This window comes from Copadichromis virginalis, linkage group LG5 (assembly GCF_057382275.1).
Source record: "Copadichromis virginalis isolate Kocher_CV1m ecotype Utaka linkage group LG5, C_Virginalis_male_GT1.1, whole genome shotgun sequence".
In the NCBI taxonomy this organism is placed as follows: Eukaryota; Metazoa; Chordata; class Actinopteri; order Cichliformes; family Cichlidae; genus Copadichromis; species Copadichromis virginalis.
The window spans coordinates 25540598-25563985 of NC_140622.1; the positions used below are offsets into that span (position 1 = coordinate 25540598).

Genomic DNA, 23388 nt, shown 5'->3' on the forward strand with positions numbered 1-23388 from the left:
ACTGTGTAGAGGATGTCCTTTTTAAGAAATTCCTGCTTACGCAGCACTGTTATTCCACAAGCAACAAAAAAAAAGGGGGAAAAAAAAGAAAAACATTCATATATAAACATGTACGCATGTAAACCAGCTTATCTACCTTTTGTATTTTATAAGCCTGAAGTATTGGAGGTTCTGTGGGCTGCCTTCAGGTCCACCACTGTTTTATTCTTAGATATTTTATGGAAGTATTACGTTTTTCGTTGTTTTGTTTTTTTGTTGTTGCTGTTATCCAGTAATGTTTTTGGCTAAATAAACAATAAGTTAGATGAAACTTGCCCACATTAGTCTAGTTAAATCTATAAACACTCCTAAAAGAGAGGAAGAAAAAAATACTCTCAGTAGTTTCTGTTTATGCTAAAATGCGGTACTTCTGATTTTCTATGGAGTATTATAAAATAATTTATATTTTAGCGATAATTTGCTGCCTATCAATAACACACATTCATTTTTCGTCACTGGCTTTAGGGCTCTTAAATCAACAGTTGCTGTTTATATGAACAACATTTCTACATATATACAGAAGTAAGGAGATATATTTTTTTACTTTAAGAAAAAGGAATTGCACTTTTTAAAGAAAGAACCTTGCATTGTGCATCGTATTCCCTGTTACATTTTTCAAATAACAAGTTAAACATGGACTTTAAATTTAAATACTTTCCCTCAGTATCCCCTGATGTAAATACAATTATAATGTAAATAAGATATCGGTATGGTATGGTATGGTATGTTTGCTTGCTCCAGACTTAAATTGATTGATTATGAATATTATTTTTTGCTCTTACTTGAAACCAAAAATAGACTATATTTGGATTTGTAAACTGCAGTTTCTTTGTTGCTGATCCCTGAGCATCATTGCAATCACGGGGCATTCACCAGAACAGACGGACTCTTTTTATTTTAAACCACTCTTTTTGTTTTGTGAACTTCTGTAGTTTTGTGGGTTTGACCCATGGACAGAATATTACCATTTCTCTGTTGATTGTTGATCTTTTTTCTAAAAAGCGCTTTGCTATTTGATGATATATATATATATATATATATATATATATATATATATATATATATATATTACATTACAGACCAAAAAACTGAAAAATGGATTTTAATTCTTTGCACCTCCGGCTCCATCATCAGGTAGAGTAGAAATGACACCTTCTCCTGGTTTAAACTTTAGGTGGTCTCATATGTTTTAGAGAAGAAAACACTTTTATGTCTTATTATAATGATACCCTTGCTCAGTATTTGTTGGGTACAGTGTAATAGCACTATCCATTTTGTTAGCTGATATTGTTGTAGTTTTGGTTTGGAACTGGGGTTTCATTCGCCTCTTGTTTCAGTGTTTCCTTTTTCCTTCGGATGACTTGTATAATACCCATTAAAATCTAAATCATTCCTTCTTCTGAGAACTTTGTTTTTTCTCACCGTTAAAGATTCGTGTGTTGTTGTGTGTGGTTTTACTTTTAGCCACTTTGGGAACCTTTGTCCGTCCGTCTGCAGCGTCCACATATTTGTTCCAGACTGAAAATAAATTTATAGAGATTATTGCGTTTCCCAGAGGATGAAGATAATGACTAGAAGCCATTAGTCTTGCTCTGCTCTGTGGAAGGTTTTTTTTTTTTTTTTTTGTTCCAGCAAATAGCAGCAAAACTGAAGTAATTCCCATCAGCCTCACACATAAAAGTTATGTGCATGTAAGAGTTTTATGGTAAAAATCTAACATTTAAAATATTAAAGTAAAGTGCTCGCTGTTCATTCAGTACACCTGTTCAGCTCTTCATTAATACCAATATCTAATCAGCTAATCAACCTAATGCATTTCAGCATGTAGATGTGGTCAATTTGACCTGCTGATGTTAAAATGAAGCATCGGGATGGGGAAGAAAGGCGATTTAACTGATTTCAAACATGGCCAGACATGCTGGTCTAAGTATTTCAGAAGCTGACGAGCTACTAGGATTTTCCATCCTTAACCATCTCTAGGGTTTACAGAGAATGGAAAAAGAAACAATATCCAGGGAGCAGCAGTTCTCTGGGAGAAAATGCTTTGTTGATGCCTGAGGTTAGAGGGGAATGGCCGACTGTTTCTAAGTGCTCTTGTTACAAGCAAGGTATGAAAGAGAGCATCTCTGAATGCACAGCACGTTGAAACGTGAAGCAGATGTGCTACATCAGCAGAAGGCCACACTGGTTGCTACTCCTGTCAGCTAAAAATGGGATACTGAGGCTATAACTTAAACATCCTCAGAGTGGAAAAATGTCGCCTGGTCTGATGAGTCCTGATTTCTGCTTCAACACTTAAATGGTGGCGTCCAAATTTGGCTGAAACAACATGAAAACATTGATCCATTTTACCTTGTATTTAAAGGTACATGCTGCTGGGAGTGGTGTAATTGAGTAGTGTTTTCTGTGTATTATTGTAGCGCTGTTGTTGTGTATATAAATAAAACTGAATTGTTTGTTTCATTATAACAAATGATGATCACATAAATCACTTTATGACCACAGTGCACTCATCCCCTGATGGCTGCTTCCAGCAGGATAACGCACTGTGTCAAAAACTCAGATCTTGTTAAACTGATTTCTTGATCATAACAGTGAGTTCAACGTACTCAGATGTCCTCCACAATCACCAGAACCTAATCTAATAGAGCCCCTTTGGGATGTGGTAGAAGGGGAGATTCATATGATGAATGTTTCCAGCACCTTGTTAAATCTGTGCAATGAAGGCAGTTTCTCAAGGAAAAAGGTGGTCCAGCTTGGAACTAGTGAACTAGTGTACCTACCAAAGTGCCCACTGAACGTAGAAAAATCATAAATGCATAAAACTCCATTTAGTCCACACATACTGTATACAACATAATCATAGAGCCTGAGAGTTACAACGCTTTGTAAATATGGAGGCACATGAGAAGACAACATCTTTCAAGAGTCCATGGGTGAAGAAGAGAATGCGTGGTCGTGAATCAAGGGGGAGACAACAGAATAAAGGAGGATGGCAAAAGCACACGCTGTAGTTCTTCCCCCATTAGCATGCTTTTTGTCCCGCTCACGTAACATGCAAATGAAAGGAGTTCTTTTGCCATACAAAGTAGAATGTAAAACCCAGTAAAATAAACACCTGAAGAGCATCCACCCTGATACACCACAGCAGTACAGAAGCCATTCATTGACACAAAGCTTTTATTTTGACTCAAATGTGTTTCCCTGCATGCGCGTTTTTAGAAATGTATCTTCCGTAGTGCAACCTTAAAAAAGGTTTCAAAAATACTCAGAAGCAATTGAGAAAACGTGAAAATGTCCACGTTTCCTATCACAGCTTTTCTCAGTTGCTTTAGAATATTTCTCAACACAGTTTCGATGTTCCTCGAAGTGTTGATGCATTTCCCAAAGCAGCTCATGCGTTTAGCAAAACACCACAGTTCTGCTGGATGCATGAGCTTTTTCTAATGTCACTGAATGAGTTATTGCCAGGTTCCTTTGACATTGTGTAAGCATGAGTGGTCAAAATATTTAGCCATTTTCTCAGAATGAAAGCCTTTCTGTGGCTGACTAACTGCTATTGTGTGGTTTCACGTTCAATTATTCTATTAACATCTTATGACAAGTGCAAATAAACTATTTTATTTGTCCTGCCATGATCTCACAAAACTTTTACACTGCACAGAACATTACCATGGAGACCATCAATACCAAGAACATGAACTGTGGTAAGAAAACAGCGCTGCAACACTGAGCAGCCTGTTGCTTCTGTCCTTTTGGACACCAGTAAGAACTGGTGTCCAAAAGGACGCCTGATTCTCTCCCTTGCAATGCAGCAAAGCCAGAACCACAATGTGCACCACATCCACCCTCTGCATTCTACACCTACACACATCCTTACATCTCTTCTTCTTCCAAGGCAGAATTGTTGCCTCCAGGAATGTTTATCTGAGAAGGCTGCTACATGTTTATTTGTACTTTGATTTATTTTTTAAGAAGCACAAAGACACAACCAATAACTGTAAACCAATTGTAGAATTTGTATTAAGCTTCTGAAACATTTGCAGATAGCTAGACCCTTTCTCTTGTGTACAAGTAAAAATATTGTGAAAAATTTCACACATTGGTTTGACAGCTTCACCTGCCATTCGAGAAGCGTCTGCTCTATGTCAGACTTTTGCCTCTAGGGGGAAATCACTGCACACAGTATGACGATACTTCAAGCTTCTTAAAACCTTAATGGCTCTAGTGGTAAAGCCTAATACTGTGTGTCATAAACATGGTTATGAAATCTACTTTAATGTCCATATTCTGTAATAACTTTGACTCTCATAGGTATGGTTAAAATAAAATGTGCAGCCACCGTGTCCCACTGTCTTCCTTCAGAGGCTTACTGGAAAATCCCTCTATGAAAGCAAGGCTGAAGCCTCACTCCGGGATTACAGCTTCAGGAAGATTTACTGACACAAACAAGGTGCACACTTCTTCCAATCTGAGAGCCCTCTCTGCATGAAAACATTCATAGAAGAACACTTGATGGTCACTACACTGGAAACCCGGACAAACAATGTCAAGGAATGAGCTTCCAGGGTGGGAATGTCGGTCCTTGCTCCCATGTAGGAATGCTTTAACTACAAGATGAGGATATGCTGACCCGCGTTACAAAGAAACCTGTCTGAAGAGTCCAACAGAGTGGGGAGGAAGAAGGTGGGTTCTCGTGGTGTGGATGGGCCAGGAGAGCTGGACCCAAATGTACAACTCAGGGATGAACATCAGCTCTGCGATGGCACCACAGTCTCCCGGACACAGTGGAACTCCACCACTGTCCTCTCTGCCTCCTAAGAAGACAACCTTTCAGTCCTTGGGATCTCTGTCATCAGGAGTGTTTTCACCGTCTCCGGCTAAAGCCTCCACTCATCAGGCAAACCCTGGCTCCAGCCGACTGAATTCCCCCACTCCATCTATTATGAGCTCCCCAAAACTTTGGCAGAAAGCATCTGTTTCTCGACTCGCAGAGGAATTCTTCTGGATTGGTGGAAGTGTGGTTGCACAGCCTAAATGGAGACTGGGTCAGATAGGTAATATTAAGTCAACTGATCACTAAATAATACTTAAATAATCACAGAAGCTCAGCAGCCTGTTTAGCAGAGGTGCTTGCTGTCTGCACCACACTGAGAGGGAAGAGGGAAAAGTTTTACTGGACATTTTTATTCCGGGTGTTGTAAATTTAAAACATTTGCCGTGACGTGTTGTCGCGAATGGCCTTCAAAACAAGGAGCTCGCACGTATAACAAATTAGGGAAGCAGTGAAGCAGATAATGGGCATATGGACAGTGGACAATCCTTTAGGATTAGCCTGAATGGTGTGCCAGGTTGCGTCACATGCACCTGAGCTTCAGATTACAAACAAAGGTTACTCGCACACAACACATAAACTGGTGACCTGATAATGACTTCATTGTTAGGAGAAAAAAGTGGTTCTGTTAAACGCTTTCCCAGTATACTTACTGTGGGCGCACACACCATTAAAGATTTCATGGAAAGTCACTGAAGGAAAGTCAGAAGAGACACTGTAGAGCACTGTGACGCATCTGACTGTAGGCACAGGCGTTTCTTTTTAGACAATAAGTAGTTTGTGTATTTTCATGGTGTAACTCAGCCTGTAATCTCACGAAGTAATGCTTGATAGTAAACCTCTAATCATCCCTTTGAGCTCATGATACTTCCCAACACAAAATAATGTGGTGTAGGATTTCATAAGTTACAAACATTCTCAGTCAATGACAACAGTAAGGCTCTTTTGACTTGGTGGTGGTGTAAGTATGGCACCAACATGATATTTTTACTCATAACCTCAGCATGCACGGTCCCAACATAGCAAGATTTTATTATTAAACTGAACATTTGATATCTTTGGGCACCCTGTGGTGCTGTCCATAAATTAATCGCAGTGGATTTCTGACAATCTTGACTAAAGAAGCCTTTGATAAATTTGTTTCTTGTGTTGTCCTGTAGTGGAGAGGTGTATGTGCACCATGCAAACTGGCACTCAGTTAACCAAAATGAAGGGGAAGAAGAAAGGACTGGTGCGATTCTTTTACCTGGACGAGCACAAATCCTGCATCCGATGGCGACCCTCCAGAAAACATGACAAGGCCAAAAGTGAGTGACCAGCTTTTGGTGTGGACGATCACTCGGGACTATTCGTATTGCATGAGAATTGAATTCAGCTCAAAGTTCATATTTGTATTTACTGATTATGATGTCTTAAAGAAACCACATTTTAGGCGTGGCCCTTCAGCTGAGGAAAAGCCACAAAAAGCTGTTTTGATGAATATTTGGTTTGGACCATCAGTTATAACTCCTGTTAGTTCGGCAAAGTTTCTTTTGGTTGATGGCAAATTTACCAGAAGAGTTGGATTTCAGCTCTTTAAAAAGCTGACATGTTTTACATCTGATAAACTGTTGTATTGTTGGGCGTTGGGACATTTGTATGTTTGCACATGGTTCAATAAATCATTTTCCTGGCAAGATTTATAATGAAATGGAGGTTTTTGCACAATACTGCATATTATTGTTTATAATTTATTTATTTTCAATGCTGCAGAGACATGAATGACCTCTCTGTTTTTGTTTTTCAGTAACTATTGATTCCATTCATGAGGTGTGTGAGGGGAAAAAGTCAGAGGTCTTCAGGCGTTACGCAGACAACCGTTTCGACCCAAACTGCTGCTTCAGTATTTACTACGGGGACCGTGTGAAGTCCCTGGACCTGGTCTCCACCAACGCAGAGGAGACCCGCACTTGGATCACTGGGCTGAAATACCTCATGGCTGGTATCAGTGATGAAGATAGTTTGGCTCGGAGGCAGCGCACCCGTGATCAATATCCTTTATCCGCCCACACAACTGTTCAACATGGTTTATAGGCACAAATACATCACTTTATATTTGGTAAACTGATTGTTTAACGTATGGTTCAGCCTTAACTGCAGCTGAACGTGGTTACAGCAGACTTTCTCTGAGGCAGATAAAAATGGAGATGGCACCCTGAGCATCGGAGAAGTTCACCAGCTGCTCCACAAGCTCAATGTGAATTTACCCAAGCAGAAAGTCAGGGCGATGTTTCAGGTAAGACTTAAACTTGACAGACTTAACATGAATGTAACCTCTAATTGACACTTGCCCTCTGCTCCCCTACACTCAAAAAGTGATTCTTTGACCTGAAACATATAAGGTCAAAGGTTAACTTATTCAAACAATGAATCATTAAGGAAAAAATGCCTGGTGAAAACTGAATGTATACCAATCAAGTCAAATTTATTTGCCTAGATGTGATAAAATTTAGCGTTTTACACTGTACTTATATAACAGTTCACATTTAGGGCGTAAATATTTTTTGAGTGCAGACATGTTTCATATAATTTTAAACTACAACATGTTGGTTACTTGAATGATAGCTTTACCTGAGTTTATTTGTCAATGATATGTAGTAACAAGCCTCATCTTTATTGAGCACGAGCATTGCTGCCACTGTCATAGTCGCTGCCTTTGTCTTGTTGGCATGCGTGTATTCTCATTGATAATAACTGATCCTAAGGGAAGGGAAATGTATATATCAGAACAAATTTTCATGGCAAATTATTCAGTAGGTTCAGTAGCTTAAAGTGTTTCTGACATGATGCCCTTCAGAACCAGAAGAAGTCCTCCTACTGCGCCAAACTATTTTTTTTTAACTCACTTAAAATAAAAAGAGATCCAAGTTGAATTTTTACACATGCAAAGTTAGCACAATAGCTTCCATATTCATAAACTCAGGGTCACTACTTTTTTAATGATATGGACTAATTTTGTTTAATAAATAAAGTGAGAGACTACATAGGTGTGTATGTCTCTCTTCTGGTAATGTCATTGTCTGTTTCCAGTAAGAAGGCAAGTCCCACATTCTGAGAAAAACTCACAGTCACTGTCGAGACATTTAACACCACACCTTTCGTGGTAGTGACAAAGCAAAAGCATCACCAGAGATAGCACGATTCCTCCTCAGAGGACCATGTCAGTAGTTAAATCTGCACAAAACAAGTATACCAATACTTGCAGAGCCAAACCGTGCAACTAAAATGGCTAAAATAAATAAATAGAGCAAGAAAAAATATGACAGCTAGTAAATCTAGTAAAATGTTTCAAACCCAGAAAATATGACAGGACACAAATCCTGCACTCTGGGGCAGCCTAAAGAAACCAGATTGGAAAGTGTATTAACCAATAAAAAAATATGTAAAATCCTTAAGCAGACTCTCCCTGTGATCTTCCCATGCTTCCCATCATCCCATGATTATATACAGAGAAGCATAAAATGCTACAGATGGAGCCAGCAGACAAATATGTGCATTCAGTGTTTTTGTTGGAACGGTGGAAAAGGCTATCACCGGAAGCCCATATGGTTGTCACAGATGGCCTTTGTTGTATCGCAATATTGCTTTAGTTGCAGTAGCTCACTGCCCGTCCTCCCCTCCCCCACCTGTGAATGAGCTCTGTTTTGATGCTGACAGATATATCATTCAGAAGGTACTGAGAGAGAGACAGACATCATAAAATGTTTTCGCCACTATCTGCAGGAAGCAGACACGGACGAGAACCAGGGCTCTCTCGGCTTTGATGAATTTTGTTCATTCTACAAGATGATTTCCACACGCAGAGACCTCTACCTGATTCTGATCTCCTACAGCAATCAGAAAGAAGTCCTGGATCTCCATGACCTTGCACGCTTTCTGGAAAATGAACAGAAGGTAGTCAAAAGTCAAACAAATCACAATCATCTGTTTGATACTATTTATCCCCATTTTTACCTCTCCTTGAAATGTATTTTAAGTGTATCAGATTGACATCAGTGATGGTGTCTAAGAAGAAGCTAAAATGTATTTTAACCAATCACTGCAGTGCAAGAGACAAACGTGAAGTCATGAAATTGAGATATAACAAGCAATAAAGTGCTTTAAAAGATTGAATTAAATTATTGCTAATAGCAGTTTTCAAAAAGCTTTTAACTTTTGGATCCAATAAGATAAAAACAGTTCATTGTGTTCTATTTGTAGATGCGAGGCCTAAACAGAGAGCATCTAGTGGACATAGTGGCCAAGTTTGAGCCGTGTCCTGAGAACCTCCAGCGTATGGTACTGGGTATTGATGGTATGTAGGCCTTGCTCAAAGTGCCTGTGGCCGGTGAAACGTCGTTATTATCACATGTCAGTCAAACCAGATTTAATTTTCAGTCTGCAAATAAAATAGCTGCTCCAACAACTCTCTTCCTTTAGGTTTCACCAACTACATGCGGAGTCCTGCAGGCGATATCTTCAACCCCGAGCACAATCAGGTAAACCAGGACATGACGCAGCCTCTAACCAACTACTTCATTGCCACGTCTCACAACACCTACCTGACAGGAGACCAGCTGCTCTCTCAGTCTAGAGTGGAAATGTATGCCTACGTCCTGCAGGCAGGCTGTCGCTGTGTGGAGGGTAAGAGCCGACACAACAAGAACCTGAGCTGTTATTTCAGTGTGTGATTTTGGTTGTCAGCTCTTTCCCCCTCTCTTAGTGGACTGCTGGGATGGACCAGATGGAGAGCCCATTGTCCATCATGGTTATACCTTGACATCCAAAATTCTCTTCAAAGATGTAATTGAAACAATTGACAAATATGCCTTCACAAAATCACAGTAAGATTTTTTTTTATTCCTGGTGCTGATTACAATTTTGTCGAGCTGGTGCACCTGCGCAGTCATTCAGTTATTGTCACCTCACTGCCAGGTATCCCGTGATCCTGTCCATAGAGAACCACTGCACTGTGCCTCAGCAGAAAAAGATGGCTAAATATCTGAGAGAGGTGCTGCAGGACAAACTGGATCTGAGCAATGTCAGCGTGCATGAATGCAAAAAGCTGCCATCCCCTGAGATCCTGAAAGGAAAGATTTTGGTCAAGGTAGAGTTGTTTTTACCCACACACACAATCACAATCACACACAAGCACACACACGCGCGCGCACACACACACGCACGCGCGCACACACACACACACACCTATATGCTATTCAGACGTCACCTGACTACAGTAGGTAGTCGCTTCCAAGTATCATCTCATTGTAGTTATGACATGCAAAGTGGATGAACCAGCTGACAAAATACCTCACTGAGCTGATAGGAAGTTAACTTTAAACCAAATATTTAATCATCACAACCAAGGAATGCAGACGAGCATCTCTGATCGTGCAACGTGTTGAACCTTAAAGCAGATGGGCTACAGCAACAGAAGACCACACCAGGTGCCACTCCCTTTAGACGAGAACAGGAAACTGAAACTAAAGTTCACATGGGTTTGCCAAACGTGGACAATCCTCATTACCTCACCGTCTTGTGTCAACAGTTCAGTCTGGTGTGGTGTTGCTATAGTCTGGGTATATTTTCTTGTCAAATTTTGGGCTTGAGCATCAGAATAAGGACCAAAATCTCAGAGGAATGTTTCTAGCACCATGGAGTTAAGAGTTAAGGCAGCTATGAAGGAAAAAGGAGGGTTAAACCCAGGACCAGCAAGGTGTACCTAATGAAATGGCTGGTGAAATTTGAAATTAAGCAATACTGTTCACGTTTAGCTCAAAAACAATTTACAATGATGTAACTTTTAGCGCCTGTGAGGCCACAGACTCTCATTCACATTACATCTCAGGAATGTGACTCTGCAGATGTTGAGGTGTGTTCATTTCCCTTTGTGAGACACAATGCTGAAAACTGTCTTTTTTCTTTTCTGTAACAAAGTCTGTCAACACAACACGAAGGTGTAAATGTAAACCCTGTCCAGTCTGTTGCAATCACTATCCCTCATGCAGTGATGTGTAACCCACACAGTACTTGTGTAGGTTACAAACTGCACACAGCAAGTAGAAAGAGTGCAGCTTTGTGCTTTCTCTATCATTGTCCTTGGCAGATCCTTGGCAGTTTACAAAATAAATGATTATATGTATATTATTACACACACACACACACACACACACACACACACACACACACACACACACACAAGGCGATTGTTAATTTTCTGTTTTTAGGGGAAGAAGCTGCCAGCAAACCTTGATCCTGATGTGGAGGAGGGTGATGTGTCTGATGAAGACACTGGAAATGAGGAAGAAGAGGACGATGATGACGATGATGACGATGATAACCCACAGGCAAATGAAACATTTAAACAGAAAGAAAGAAACAAAGTAAGTAAGAAAGAAGGTAAATATAGTAAGATTGCAATTTGAACTTTTCAGGATGGGAATAGCGTTAACTCTACTAATCAGCCTAAGAAGAAGAGACGATTTGGGAGATCAATCATGAGAAGCTTCAAAAGAAAGGTCAGCTGATATAAAACCAATATCTGACAGCTTTCCGTTTGGGTGACTTTGACTTAAAATATTAGATTTTTTTTTCTTTCAGAGAAAAAAGAGAATACGAGTGAAAAACAAGGCCATGTCTGATGGTGAATCAGACTACAGCAGCAGCAGGGAGAGGACACAAATTGTTTACCATCCTAAGTAAGACCCGTTACTAAATGTCAAAAACAGCTGACAATCTAAACGTTATCATATCTGGGATTACACGTATATGATTCCCTCTGTCTCCGTAGAAAAAGGAAAACAATGAGGCTCTCCCGAGCTCTCTCTGATCTGGTCAAATACACAAAATCTGTCCGTGTGCATGACATAGAAACACAAGGTAAATCCAACTAGAAACCTTTGCCTGCATTTTTGTTTTCACTAAGCACATCCCAACTCATAGAAACTTTTCAGAGTGAGTGTCTCATACATTTTAATTTTCTTTTTGGCAGCATTCATGAGCAGTTGGCAGGTATCATCCCTGGATGAGACAGTAATGAACCAGATCTTACAGCTTAAACCGGGTGAGCTGGTGCGTTTCAACCAGCGCCAGCTTCTAAGAGTCTATCCGTCCAACTACAGAGTGGACTCAAGCAACTTCAACCCACAATCATACTGGAACTCAGGATGCCATATGGGTAACAAAAGTGTCACTAAAACTCAATACTAGCGTTATGTGATACTGTTTGTTGTTAACTTGTTGTCACGTTGCTGTTTCATCTTAGTTGCTATGAATTATCAAACAGAAGGTCGCATGCTTGAACTGAACCAAGCCAAGTTCTCGAGCAATGGAAACTGTGGATATATTCTGAAGCCCAAGTGCATGTGTAAAGGTACGTGGTGTTCACTCACACTTAGTAGATTTCTGCAGATTACAAAGTGAAGAGCAATGAATCCTGGATCAGCACCTAATAAATACTATTGCTTTTCATAAGGTGCCTTTAACCCAGTGTTGGAGGAGCCCCTGCCAGGACACAGAAAAACTCAGTTAGTGCTGAAGATCTTTAGTGGACAGCAACTTCCTAAACCCAAAGACTCCATGTTTGGGGACAGAGGAGAGGTCAGGTCAAAATACAGTAGATATAAAGTCAAAGAGTTCAACAAAAAATACGTTTTTAACACTAAAGTCAAGTTTTTCTTGGACTTTTTTTAGATAATTGATCCCTTTGTTGAAGTCGAGATCATCGGCCTACCTGTTGACTGCTCCAAGCAGCAGACTAGAGTAGTGCATGATAACGGTACGTGTGAAGCTCCACGTTGCAGTTTAAATCACTCCGAGCCAAGCTGACTTTGTGTTTCTCAGTCTTGGTGACATTCCTTTCTTTCAGGTTTCAACCCAATGTGGGAGGAAACCCTCGTCTTCAACATTCAAATGCCTCAAATCGCCCTGGTGCGATTCCAGGTGTGGGATCACGATCCTATTGGAAGAGACTTCATTGGACAGAGGACTGTAGCTTTTACCAGCATGATGCCAGGTGGAGTACCTGTACACTTGTTTGCTTGGTTCCAGAAGTTATACTTCTGAAAGGATACTCCTTTATTCTGTTAAAATTGTTGCCTTTTGAAAGGTTATTAATTTTTCAGTGTTGCAAAAACTTCATTTTTACAAATAAATTAAAGATTTAGGACAACTTCCCACTTTCTGCAGAGTATCATTAGTGTTTTGTTTTAACTATGAGGCATTTGGGAAATGCATCTTCAGAACATCAAAAATATGAGAAACGTGCTAAAGCGATTGAGCAAAACTTTATGAATTTGATTGTTTATCCTTGCCAGTGTTGCAGATTTGTTTTGAGTCCTTACGTGTTAAAAAAGTGAAAGAATATAAGGACTGAGCTTCCATCAGTGGACTTATATACATATACACACAACGGTGCAAGAAAAGAGCACAACACATTGTCATCATCCAGTCCAGATCACACCCCCCTCAGACCAAAACAATCAGCATAAACCATCAGAGGCAGCAGAGCGGACGGTCTGATCTCACACGCTTCCACAGCAGCTTCTTTCCTAATACAGGAAATACTGTTTTTATACTTGAAATTACCTGACATATTGTCCTTTCCACAAAAAAAATTCTGAAGTAATTTTGTGGACTTGAAAATCTAACTAGAGTAAAATAAAAATAGAGCAAATATCTTGAGTTGGAGCGTTTTTTAATTTGGTGGAAATATTATGAAAACTTGTCTCATGAGACTTTGATGTATTTATTGAGACTGGATGTCTAAAATACTTCAACTGCTTTCAAAATGTTCTGTGCTTTTATTGTAATACCTGTGCTGATTTTCCTATAATATAAATTTCCTCTGACTTATGCTCTCCACAATACAACAATAATTAATAACGACTAAAACTAAGATTGAAACCAGTGAAAACTAAACTGAAGTGAGCAAACAAACCCTGAGACTATTTTAAACTAAACTAAACTGAAAGCAAAAAGTGAAAACAGAAAAAACAAAAACTAATTCATAAACAAAACTAAGATAACTCTGGTCTTGACTTTATCTCCGTGCGCATTTTTTATGTTGGCATTCATTTGTCTCTGACTCTAAGCTCTCCGCAAGATGTCCTACATATCCAAACCCAGTGTAAGTGTACAGATGCCAAATAAAAGATTTCAAATCTAAATAATTTTTTTCCTGTTGTTTGTTTGTGTGCTTGTTCGCAGGTTACCGCCATGTCTACCTGGAGGAAATGGCAGAATCATCGATCTTTGTTCATGTTGCTATTATTGACATGGCAGGAAAGGTATGGCATTATAAAATACACTTACAGATCTAAGATCATCTTCACCTGACAACTCTATCTTATGATTTCTGATTTCCTTTGTGTGACAGATCAAACCAGCAAATGCTGTGCAAGCAGCTAGGAAACACATCCAAAAAGCAGCCCAGAAGCATATGAAGAGCCATCAAAGGCAGCCATCTCTAGATTTTTCTGTCCAGTCTTCAGAAGATGGACGTGCTTTGTACTTCCGCAAAGATCTGGACACCATCTCTCAGGACAGCAGGAGTGGGGAAACGTCTCATCTGGTTCAAGGGCCCGCAGCCAAGGCTGCCATCCACAAAGGGGCCCTGAGTGAACCTGTCAGGCGAGCTCACAGAGTTAAAATTCTTGAACCACAAGAGACAAAGAGAGGGATCTTTAGCCGGATGTCTTCCACTGACTCGCAGCACACTGGGGTTGCTCCCTGCGTGATAGCTGAAAGCTTTGACCTTGAGACCTCTTCCCAGACTTCTTCTCCTGACAGTCCTGCTCCAGACAGCCAAAATCCAGTAATTCAAGAGGAGCTGGAAAATGACCCCAGTGAATTACAACAGTCCAACTGTGCTGGGCAGCAGATAGAGTCAGAGCAGCCTGAACCACCTGAGGAATTACCACCAGAATCAAAACCAGGCAATGACATTGCCACAGAGCCTGAGCCACTGCCAGAAGCTCAGAGTCAGACCGACACAGTCCCTCAGCCTCCACTCGTGCCACAGCCAGAAGCCAAACCTTCTCCTCTTGTCCCTCCATCATCCCCTGCAAGGGTTAGACGGACTTTAGAAGCTCCCGTGACCCCCTGGCCATCCACCCCAATAAGGACAAAGGGCCGCTCACGCAGTTGCCCTCGAAAACAGACTACCTCTGCTCAGACACCGATGCTGAACCGAAAGCCTACTTTCCACTGTCAGACGCGCGGAGCTCAAAACTACAGCAGCTACAGCAACCCTGTGAGACGCATACCCAACGGTCTCTGCCTGTTGGACACCACGTCCAGCAGCAGCAGCGACAGCAGCACCGACAGCCTAGACTTTGTGCCCCCGCCCTCATCAACTGGGTCAGAGCAACACGAAGGGACACTGCAGAGAGAGATGAAGGCCCTCTTTGACCAGAAGATGAGGGAGATCCGCTGTAAATCACCGCTTTTTCTAGATGGTGAGTCACATTTGCAAAAGAATGAAAAGAAGTTTGATTACAAAAGCTAAGTGGCTTTTTGTTCTTTACTGTTTTTGTGATTTTTAGATTTGTGACAGGAAGAGATCAAGGTCGTCCTGAAAAAAGAAAAGGATCAACAACAAGAAAAAAGAGGAATGATGGTGATGGTGGAGTGATATGTGTCAGATATGTAGCTTTTCTTTCTAGAATGATGGACGACGCAAAGCATTAAAACACTGTTAGATGGTTTTTTTTTATTTCTTTTCTAATCTTGCTGAAATGTTTACAATCATCCCAGTTTTTATGCATGAAGTAGTTTTTAAAAAGAAATTGCTGAAGTCACATGATGCCACTGCCAAGTGTACAAAATACATGATGCAGAGTTGCAAGCAGTAAACCTAGAAAGTAAACATGTGCACAGTTTGTTAGCAAAATGTTGAGTTTACAAGTGTAAACTGAAATTAAAAACGTTTTTTTATACTGAAGTGTTTGATTTTTCATTGAAAGAGTAGCAGTTGTACTGAAAAATCAGTAATTTATATATCTGAAAAAGTTGGACTTTTTTTTTACATTTTAGTTCAAATGTAAATAATAAGGTAAATAATAAGGTTTACAGTCTACTGAGTTAATATTTCTGTAAATTCTTTGAACAAAGTTATCAAGTGTTATCAAGCCAAATGGAAAACAATAATTAAATCAAACATAAAAAGCTCTAAAAACTAAACATTTCATAGTAGTTGAATCTTCCAAAGGCTTCTATGCCTTTTCCTTGTCTTTATCTACATTTTCCTGGGATCTGTTCCCACTGCTGGTCCTCAAGCGCAGACTCAGCTCCTCAGTCAGTACAGAGCAACATGTCTTCTGTGGGATGGACATGCAATCAAGATTAACACCAGTGCAACAAAAACACTTTATTCCACCTATTAGTTTAATGCAAATACAGATGAATGGATGGGTAGGCATCCCAGTCATCTGTATTTTCTAAAATCCATGTAATAAATGACAATGTTGCTTCAAATTGCAACCAATAAAAAAAACAATCTTCTAATGGCAGAAGAACTGCCGCAGCCAAAAAAAATCATCAATTAATTTAAAATCTTAAAGAATAAACACACACACACACTGTTTCACTTGAGACATGTAAGTTGCGACAACCTTGCGCGTACCTTGTGCTCTGCTGCACGCCTGCGACTCTTGAAGGTCAGCTCCAGGACAGCCACAATTGTTCCCAGCCCAAGGCCGAGGGAAAGCACCAGAAATATCCCCTTGAGGTTATGCGGCTGCACAGCTGACACCTTGCCCTTGTCTGCTATGCAGCTGCTTGCCCACCACTTGCTTCGCAAGTAACCCAGCTCCCCTGCCTCACTTAGCTGTAGGATTGCCACACTGAGGTTCTTTATGATTGGAGAACCTTTGAGGAAAAAAAATGATAGTTTTGGGTTATGTGCTGAATTTGATTTTACCATCTTTCATCTAAACTTAACTGTTTAATTAGAGTTTAAAAATAAATAACCTCACCAAGAGCAGCAGCAATGCTGTATCCCCTCATGCCAACGACTTCATGCGCCCGGACTAGTTCACAGTAACGCGCTACGGCTAAGTCCAGAGAAACAGACTCTCCAATGAAGGCGTAGTTGCCCTCTTTTGCACGTCGAATGCCTTCATCCATACTCGACACAAAACTCTTTGTCCGCTCCATGTGCTCATAGATTCTGCGGTACACTGGGTTGTTTGAATTCTAAATGAAGAAAAAAGAATAGCTTAGAGAGAAAAGCTCTCTAATTCCAGCTGAACTAGACACTTTAGGGCTGCAGTACTCACCTTAAAGAAAGCAAGTGTGGAAGAGCCAGCCAGGCAGCCATATTCAATCACATCCTGATTGGCCAAGTCCTCAAACCCTTTCACCATCAGGTTAGAGGACTCTGGGGTCTTAGTGGAGCTGAGGTTGGAGAAATAGCAAGCCAAGAGGACAACGCTAAATAACCACCAACTGCTGCAGATGACACGCCCCGAAAGGGCTTTGGGATGAGGGCCGGCACCTGAAACACAAAAAAGGCTCAACAAATGCCACAAAAGGGAGAGATGTTCACTTGTTTGTTGTTCAGATGCTTATCGGATTAGGTGGTGTCTGGATTTGCCATTAACCTTGAAGAGTCAGAGCTCCAGCTGTGTACCAAAGGCTGTGGAGGAGACCGAACGTGTTTTTCTCACTCTGAGGCTGACTCCACTCAGAAGGGCTGAGTCTGCAATTTGGATCAAAGGTGTTAATTGTTAATGAGACAGCACTCAGAGTAACCCACTGCCCGAAGGAATACAGATATAACCTCAAAACCCTCAAGAACTTAAATCAATCATTATTAAATGAATCATAATAATCACTTTAAAGAACTGCTTTCATGACCAACCTGGCAACTATGAAGATGCAAGCAGCCGTCCCCAGATAGGCAATGAGTATGCCAACCCAGGTCTGTGCTGAGAAAGGGGAAAGGAAATCAAAGAAGCCTGCATCCTCTGAAATGTCCTTCCTCAGCAGAATACTGATTCCCGTCTGCATGAATGGTTTGGTCATTCCCACAGCTTTCTCCCGAGCTGCAGTGAGAGTCAGTGGAGCAATAGCGAGGTCTGCTTCCTGTAGGATAAAAATATATTTGGCTAGTTTGGATATATAATGTGGATACTTTATTGGAACTTCTTAACATAGTTAGGTTTAAAGTCATGTTGATTTTTTTTTCAAAAACACCACATATTCACTTCTTCTTTTGAGAGTGCTTTGCTGCTCACCCCTCTCACCACCTCTCCAACCATCCCGTTCCAGTTCCCGCTCTCTTCCTGTCTACCATATGCGCCATCTTTCACCAGCTGCACTTTGTACTTGAAGCCCACTTTCTTGGCTACTTCAGAGAGCAGGTCCACGCAAAAGCCTTCCAGCTGAGCACCTTTGGACATCACATACGGCTCTTGCTGAAAGAATCGATGTGAAAGTCAGTGGGATTTATTTCACACTTAATTTTGTATTCACAAAGATATGCAAAGCCAGATTAGGTACCTTTATTGTTGTGATTCTGAGCTCTGACTGCACTGTTGTTGAGAGACAAAAATAATTAGATCAGCGATTCCATGAATTTTAAAAACCACAGCACACCTACATAACAGCTGTTTTCTGATTTTTATGGGACATTATTTGGAGTGTCATGTATTTTATTTACTGTCAAATATTTTTTAAATCTACTCAAAAAATCTGCACATTTTTAGCACACGCATCCCCAGGTCTCTGTTTATGTTTGAAAATGTCCTATAATATGTGTACCAATCAGGAATAACACTGATTATCACTGCATGCTGGCACCTGTTGGTAGGTGGGATATATTAGGGAGCAATTGAATATTTTGTTCTCAAAGTTTATGTGTTAGAAGCAGGAAAAATGGCCACAAGGATTTGAGTTAGTCTGACGGGGGCAAATTTGGATGGTAGACAACTGAGTCAGAGCATCATCAGAACTGCAGGTCTTGTGGGTTGTTCCCGGTCTGTAGTTGTCAATATCTGTCAAAAGTGGTCCAAAGAAGAAACAGTGATGAACCAGCAGCATCATAGGCTCATTGGTTGACCCATGTGGTCTGATACAACAGACAAGCTACTATCGCTGAAATTGCTGAAAAATGTTAATGCTGCTCCTGATAGAAAGGTGTCAGAATACACAGTCCATTACACTTGGTTCGGTACGGGACTGCATAGCTGCAGACCAGTCAAGGTTTCCTTGCTGATCCCTGTCCACTGGCAAAACCATGAACAATGGGCATGTGAGCATCTGAACTGGACCACAGAGTGATGGAAGAAGGTGGCCTAGTCTGACAAATCATGTTTTCTCTTAATCACAAAGCTGGCCGGCTGCATGTGCATCACTAGAAGGAAGCAGGGTAATGGTTTGGGCAATGATCTGCTGGGAAACCTTGGGTTCCACCATCCATGTGGATGTTTAACACCTATCACCAACCTAAGTATTGTTGCAGATCATGTACACCCTTTCATGGAAACAGTACTCCCTGATGGCTGTGGTCTGTTTCAGCAGGATAATGTGGCCTGCCACAACAACAAAAAAATGAGTTAATTTAAACCAAGAGTGGTTTAAATTCCTGCAGATGCACTTGACAAACAAGTCTGATCCACGGAGGCCCCATCTCACAACTTACAGGACTTATAGGCTCTGTTGCTAAAATCTTGGTGCCATATACCACAGCAAACCTTCAGGGGCCTAGTGGAGTCCATGCCTTGACAGATAAAGGCTGTTTTGGCAGCAGAAGAGGGACCAACATAATATTATGCAGGTTGTAACAATGTGTATATTGTATTTGTGTAAATGTTTCTCTCTCTTTGTGTGTTACCTTTGCAACAGGCTAACAACCTGTCCTGGGTGTAGCCAAACCTTTGTCCATGTGATGTTTTGCCATAATGCACAAAACCAAACACAGTAGATCTGCACCTGGTTTACTGTTTTTGGTCAACACCTCATATCAACTGTGAAACATGGTGGTGGAAGTTGATGATTTGGGATTGTTTTGCAGCCACAGGCCCTGGGCACCTCCCACTCACTGAGTGGACCACAAAATCTTCTCTATATCAAAGTATTCTAGAGACAAATGTGAGGCCATCTGCCTAACTTTGGCTGGATTTACTTCATTTTAAAACCTGCAATAGAGTACAGTAGATATTTTTTTGTGTGTCCTGAAAATGCCCTGATATAAAAAACCATACAATTGACACAGAGTTTACTTTCTTTTATGTCTGTAAGCTGTACTAACAAATATTCACATTTTTACATGTTTATAAAAGCTCAAAGATTAGAAAGACACAATGGGAAGAATAAGTTAAAAACAAGTCCTTGTATGCTTTTACCATCACAGATGTTTTCATAGTTGGAGTCCAAACTAAATTTAGAAGAATCAAAAACTCCTTTGTGCAGCTTTTCATCTTCAGACTTTAACACACAGAGACGTCCCTGAGGTGAAATTTGGGGTCCATCTACTGACTTTTTGAGCTCAAGTGGTTTCCGGTATCCTGGAGATCTGGCGGCTCTGCTCGCCTACTTGAAAAGTGTCCACAATCTATTTAGAGCAGTGTGTTATTCCAAAGAATTACAATGCTATGGCGCTGTGAGATGGGAGGGCAGTCAAAGAGCATCAAAAGCCTCAATTCAGGCCAAGGCCTAGGGGATCCGTCACCACAGGGTGACCCTGACAACCATCAGATCCTCCTTTTCAAGAGATGACACCAACACAAGCTCTTAAAGCCCCTGTCAGTTTTTGGCCACTCTTACAGACAGGGTCATTGTTTGCTCCATGGACTTGATTTATTATCGTTTTTTGTGTCCGCTGGCTAGCTTTCTTGGACAGGATGTAGTGCAACACTTTGATATTCAGCAAGGCTGACAGTTTATGTATTTGTTTGCTGTCAACCATGATCATTTTCTACCAATTACTGGGGAGGAAACATGAGGAATTTGGCAAAGAAAGAAAGCAAGCTGCCACCACTCTGGATTACAAATGCAGTGACCGGGTCAAACTGTAACGTATCAGTCTGTAGAAGCAAACTTAACAAACACAATGTTGTTGTTGAGGGATGGATGGATGGATGGATGGAGAGATGGAGGACCGGACATCCATCCATCTCTCCATCCATCCATCCATCTCTCCATCCATCCATCCATCAACAACATTGTTGGATGGATGGATGGATGGATGGATGGATGGATGGATAGATGGATGGATAGATGGATTGATGTCCATCCATCCATCCATCCATTCTTATCTTTTATGCATAGATGTGATCTAAATAAATAAACAGTCTCTTACTTGCAGTACATGTGCCCCTGTCCAGGAGAAATCCAAAGGACAGCAAAAACAATCCAAGCAGCATCATCTCTCTTAATCTAGACTTGCAACCTACAAATTATTAGGAGAGTAGTAGTAGTTTAAGGAGCATGCATAGAAGAGATGCATCAACTTTATAACACAAAAGCAAAAAACAAAGCAATCAAAGCAATAAAAAAGCTTAAAAACTAACCTGAAAAGAGTCCAGGATTTGACAGCACGTCAGCTTCGAACTGACCCTGACACTAGCCAGCGCTCGACTGTGATTCACTGTGAACTGGCGTTTTTCAGATTGCAGTGAAACAAGAGATAGCCAACCAAGACTTTGTGGGTGGAGAATGTGGAGTAATTATTTTAAGGGGGTGGAGACAAGCAGCATAATGTTCAAACATATAGCTTCCAGTGTGAATTAAAATGTGATTCATTCTAATGATGACTAAACAGATTATGCAAATAAACATAATCCGATTCACAGGAGGTTGCATTATAGTTAAGCTGAGCCCCCATAAGTTGCATGATACTTAAATTGCATGCTGGGCATTTGAAGCAAGATTTCTCTCATCGTAAAAGTAATTGTAGAAAGAGCGAAAGCTAGGGCATATTTGACTGGTTATTGGAGATGCTGATGTTACATATGCACAAAACACAAAACACTCAGTGGGGAAAGAGTCAAAATATGACTTTTTGCAGTGTTACACTCTCTGGTGAAATGAGACCATGTCGATCAAAGGGTTGCAGTACACAGAAAGAAGATAAAATAACGTTCTCTCTCAGAGAACATAAACAAGGCTTTATTGGACAGTGTTCACTGCCCTTGGAGAGACATCTGAAGCTCTGTGAAGTGTCAAATTGCTAAGAAAGCCTTTGAAATAGTGCAAATGAAACAGTGCTAAAGGTAATATGGAGTGAGAGACTGTTTTTTCCTTGCAGCTCTAAAACCAGTGTTTGACCTGTTCCCCCTCTTCAGGTTTGTATTTCTGATTGACTGCATGTTTCTTACAGTATGGTTTAATTATTAATGGAAAACCAAGAAGTTAAAGTTTTATTTACACCCAAATGAATCTGAATTCTGAAAATGTACACAGTCTTAAAACATTTATTAAAATATGAACTAAGAGGCTTCCTAGCAGCCGAACTGCAATTATTTTTTTCAGTTTTGCAGTAGGAACTGGTTACTTAATAAATACACATGATGTTAAAAATAAATAAATAAATAAAGGAATGATGCTAAACTGTCTATATGAATTTGTTCTTCTATTGAATCAGTATGTATGTGTGTTTTCAGTGGGTGTCTTGTAGCTTCAAAATGTAGAACAGACCTAAAGAAGTGAGTAAGCCAGTGATTATATAATCAATCTATCTCATCTTTCATCTTATGCAGAAAGAGTAATAAATTAAAGTAATAAAGTAAATAAATCATTGCTGATTTAAGCAGGACTGAAATATGATTGAACTACCTTTTCCTAAAAACCTGTCCCACTAAACCATCTACAGGTCACGCTTCTGTTGCAGGGCTAATGTTGTAACATTGTAGAATGTGGCACAGTGGAATCATTATGAGGATCTTCTGCCAGCTATTGGCTTAGGACTATTCTTCTTCTTTTGCATGTTTTTATTTATTTATTTGATGTGTGGACTTTAGCCACATCCACGTGGGAGGTTCCCCTCTTGTCTAGCTGCCAGCTATTTGAAGTTGAATACTGTTAGTGTGGGTTTGGAGCCCTTTTCGATGAGGACAGAAAGGGGGAAACTCTGGTGTGGAGAGGCAGGAAACAAAGATGCTGGAGATCACATGAGGAGCTGGTTGAATTAGTTGTATGGGAAAAAGCACACCTTTATTGCAAATGGTTTTACCCTGGACTGGCCGGTTCTTTTTTAGTGGAAGGAAGATCCATTTTTAAGGGAATATGTGGAGTTTTTAAGAAAAAACTGGACTGGGAACTGATGCTAGCAACTTATGTATTATGAGAGTCAAAGGAGGAAAAGCCTACTGCACAATTAGTAGGTGACCAACCTGATGGAAGCACTAAGACCAAGAGATTGAAAGTGGCATTCCCAGGACTTGATGTAGAAACTCACTCCCACCAACACAAAGCTTTTTTAAGTGGAAGGTGGGTGGAAACTCTTTTAGGAAGCTACAAAATTAACATATGATTGACTGCTTATTTCGTTGAGT

General features: G+C 40.5%; 2 protein-coding genes across 2 annotated transcripts; one reads left to right on the forward strand and one right to left on the reverse strand.

Moving 5' to 3' along the window:
* Positions 1-4744: 4744 nt before the first annotated feature.
* plch2b (phospholipase C, eta 2b) lies at positions 4745-15589 on the forward strand. Its single transcript, XM_085457960.1, has 21 exons — positions 4745-5096; positions 6034-6180; positions 6660-6903; positions 7019-7148; positions 8636-8806; positions 9113-9206; positions 9332-9535; positions 9615-9735; positions 9827-9998; positions 11119-11238; positions 11326-11409; positions 11492-11589; positions 11682-11770; positions 11883-12068; positions 12156-12263; positions 12366-12490; positions 12584-12668; positions 12759-12905; positions 14099-14178; positions 14268-15348; positions 15436-15589. Exons 1-21 carry the CDS (start codon positions 4745-4747, stop codon positions 15441-15443), a joined length of 3846 nt encoding a protein of 1281 aa, XP_085314086.1. The 3' UTR covers positions 15444-15589.
* Positions 15583-21501, reverse strand: grik6 (glutamate receptor, ionotropic, kainate 6). Its single transcript, XM_085456984.1, has 10 exons — positions 21406-21501; positions 21195-21284; positions 18395-18426; positions 18130-18309; positions 17754-17977; positions 17494-17591; positions 17170-17387; positions 16867-17086; positions 16515-16759; positions 15583-16209 (listed from the first exon to the last, which is right to left on the reverse strand). The coding sequence occupies exons 2-10, from the start codon at positions 21259-21261 to the stop codon at positions 16105-16107; spliced, it is 1389 nt and encodes a 462-aa protein (XP_085313110.1). The 5' UTR covers positions 21262-21284; positions 21406-21501; the 3' UTR covers positions 15583-16104.
* Between the last annotated feature and the right edge of the window lie 1887 nt (positions 21502-23388).